General features: G+C 42.8%; 1 protein-coding gene across 1 annotated transcript; it reads right to left on the bottom strand.

Annotated features, from left to right (window-relative positions):
* Window positions 1–808: 808 nt before the first annotated feature.
* Window positions 809–1,879, bottom strand: LOC145097869 (uncharacterized). The gene has a single exon (XM_079035529.1). It carries the CDS (start codon window positions 1,877–1,879, stop codon window positions 809–811), a length of 1,071 nt encoding a protein of 356 aa, XP_078891655.1.
* Window positions 1,880–2,348: the final 469 nt, after the last annotated feature.

Genomic DNA, 2,348 nt, shown 5'->3' with positions numbered 1-2,348 from the left:
TTTCTTGGTCTTCCGGTGCCACCGGGATTTGGTGAAAACCGGAATACCCGTCTAGACAACAATAATGGGATTTCCCTGCCAACCTTTCTAACATTTGGTCGATGAAAGGAAATGGAAAATGATCTTTTCGTGTGCTTGCATTGAGTTTCCGGTAGTCAATACATACTCTCCACCCATTTTGCACACGGGTAGGGACCATCATACCTTTGTTGTTCTCGACCACCGTGATTCCCGTCTTCTTTGGAACGACTTGTACCGGGCTCACCCACTTGCTATCCGAGATTGGATAGATCATCCCTGCATCTAGGAGCTTCAAAATCTCTTTCTTGACCACCTCCATCATTGGCGGATTCAACCGTCTTTGTGCGTCCCGGCTCGGCTTGCATTCATCCTCCATTAAGATCTTGTGCATACAAGTGGAGGGGCTCAATCCCTTGATATTCGCAATCGTCCAACCCATGGCTTCTTTATGCTCCTTCAACACCTTGACGAGTTGTTCTTTAAATTCGGTTAAGTGAGTTGAAATGATAACTGGAAGGGTTTCATTCTTTCCCAAATATGCATACTTCAAGTGTTGAGGTAAGACCTTCAATTCCAATTCGGGTGGTTGAACAAGGGATGGGGGAAATTTTGTATGAGTTGGGGGCAATTCAACTTGCTTGACATCTAATCTTGTGGATTTCTTCATCTCCATTTTATTTACCAACTTCTCAACTTCCGGATCCAAAGAATAAAGCTTTAATTGCTCGGCTAGCTTCCCACAATCGAATCCTTTGCTTAAGATCATCTCCAATATATCACCGTTAGATCACTCGAACAATTCTTGAGTAATTGGCTCGACAACATCAACAAAGTACAAAGATGAAACATCACTAGGATATCTCATGGCATCATAAATATTAAAACTTATTGTTTCGCCATCAAACTCCATTGTCAAACTTCCCGCATACACATCGATCTTCGTCCTAGCCATCTTCAAAAATGGTCTCCCAAGCAAGATTAGAGCCGATTTGGAGGACACTTGCTCATCTAGATCAATCACATAGAAATCCGCCGGGAAGACCATTTGGTTCACTTGCACTAGGACATCTTCCAAAACGCCTCTAGGAAAGACACTTGATTTATCCGCAAGAGAGATTATAACACCGGTTTCACTTAAGGGTCCGACATTCAATGATTCATACACCGAATAGGGCATGACATTGATAGAGGCACCAAGATCAAGCATAGCACTACTAAAAGTGACATCTCCAATCTTGCAAGGAACCATGAACATTCCGGGATCTTTGCATTTGAGTGGAAGTTTCCTTTGTAAAACCACGGATGCGTTTTCATTCATCAAAATTTTCTCATTTCCCTTCAACATCCTCTTGTTGGTGCAAAGTTCTTTCATGAACTTTGCATATCTCGTAGTTTGCTTGATCGCATCAAGTAGAGTGATGTTTACTTCCACCTTTCGGAAGGTGTCCAAAATCTCTTTCTCCTCTATATTCTTCTTTGAAGTTGCAAGTCGGGAGGGGAACGGTGGTTGAGTGGCTATTGGTGTTACTAGAGGGGTAGACTTCTTTGGAACTTCGGCTTGTGCATCGTTCTTGACTGTAGGTTCTTCAATGGGAATGATCTCTATTTCTTCCTCTTCTTCCCTTGGCTTCTTCTTTGAACTAGTTTCTCCGGCTTGTTTGCCACTTCTCAAGGTCACCACATTGACATTTGGGTTCTTTTCGGTTTGAGAAGGGAATTTACCACGGGATTCCAACTTGCTTATAGATGTAACTATATCTCCCATTTGTTCTTCAAGGTTGGAGATACTAGTCCTTGTCTCTTTTTGGAATTGTTGGGTACTAGTGGCTAGAGATTTGACAATGTCTTCAATAGACATTCCGGAGCTACTTGGTTGAGATTGAGGAGGTTATTGATGATGATGTGGAGGGTGCGGTTTGGGTTGATAGTGTGGTTGTTGATGTTGGTATTGAGGTTGTGGTGGTGGATAGAACGGTCTAACCAATGCATTTTGAGGCAATGGTCTTGAGTTGTAGCTCATGTTGGGATTTGGCTTCCAACTCGAATTATATGCATTTTGGTAACCGGATGGTTTGTTGTGGTAGTTTTGGAACTCTCCTGTGGCATTCACATGTTCCGCATCTTCTTGAAGGATGGGACACATATCCGTAGGATGTCCTATTGTTGCACATATTCCACAAACCATCACTTGTGGAGTTTGTCCCATGGCGCTTTTGGACAACGGAGGTTAGAGCTTTTATTTGAGACTCAAGATTTGATGTTCCCACTTCATTGACTTTGTGTTGTGTGTCTCTCTTCATGTCTTGGCGAGGGCCAAAATGTTGTGA

This window comes from Lactuca serriola, chromosome 4 (assembly GCF_051521515.1).
Source record: "Lactuca serriola cultivar US96UC23 chromosome 4, Lser_US96UC23_V15, whole genome shotgun sequence".
Classification (NCBI taxonomy): Eukaryota; Viridiplantae; Streptophyta; class Magnoliopsida; order Asterales; family Asteraceae; genus Lactuca; species Lactuca serriola.
Note: the sequence above shows the minus strand (reverse complement) of the source record. Positions and strands in the feature narration are given on the sequence as shown.

What these genes read in the sequence shown, in the direction of transcription:
- LOC145097869 (XM_079035529.1), bottom strand. Translation starts at nt 1,879, where the DNA reads ATGTCTATTGAAGACATTGTCAAATCTCTAGCCACTAGTACCCAACAA.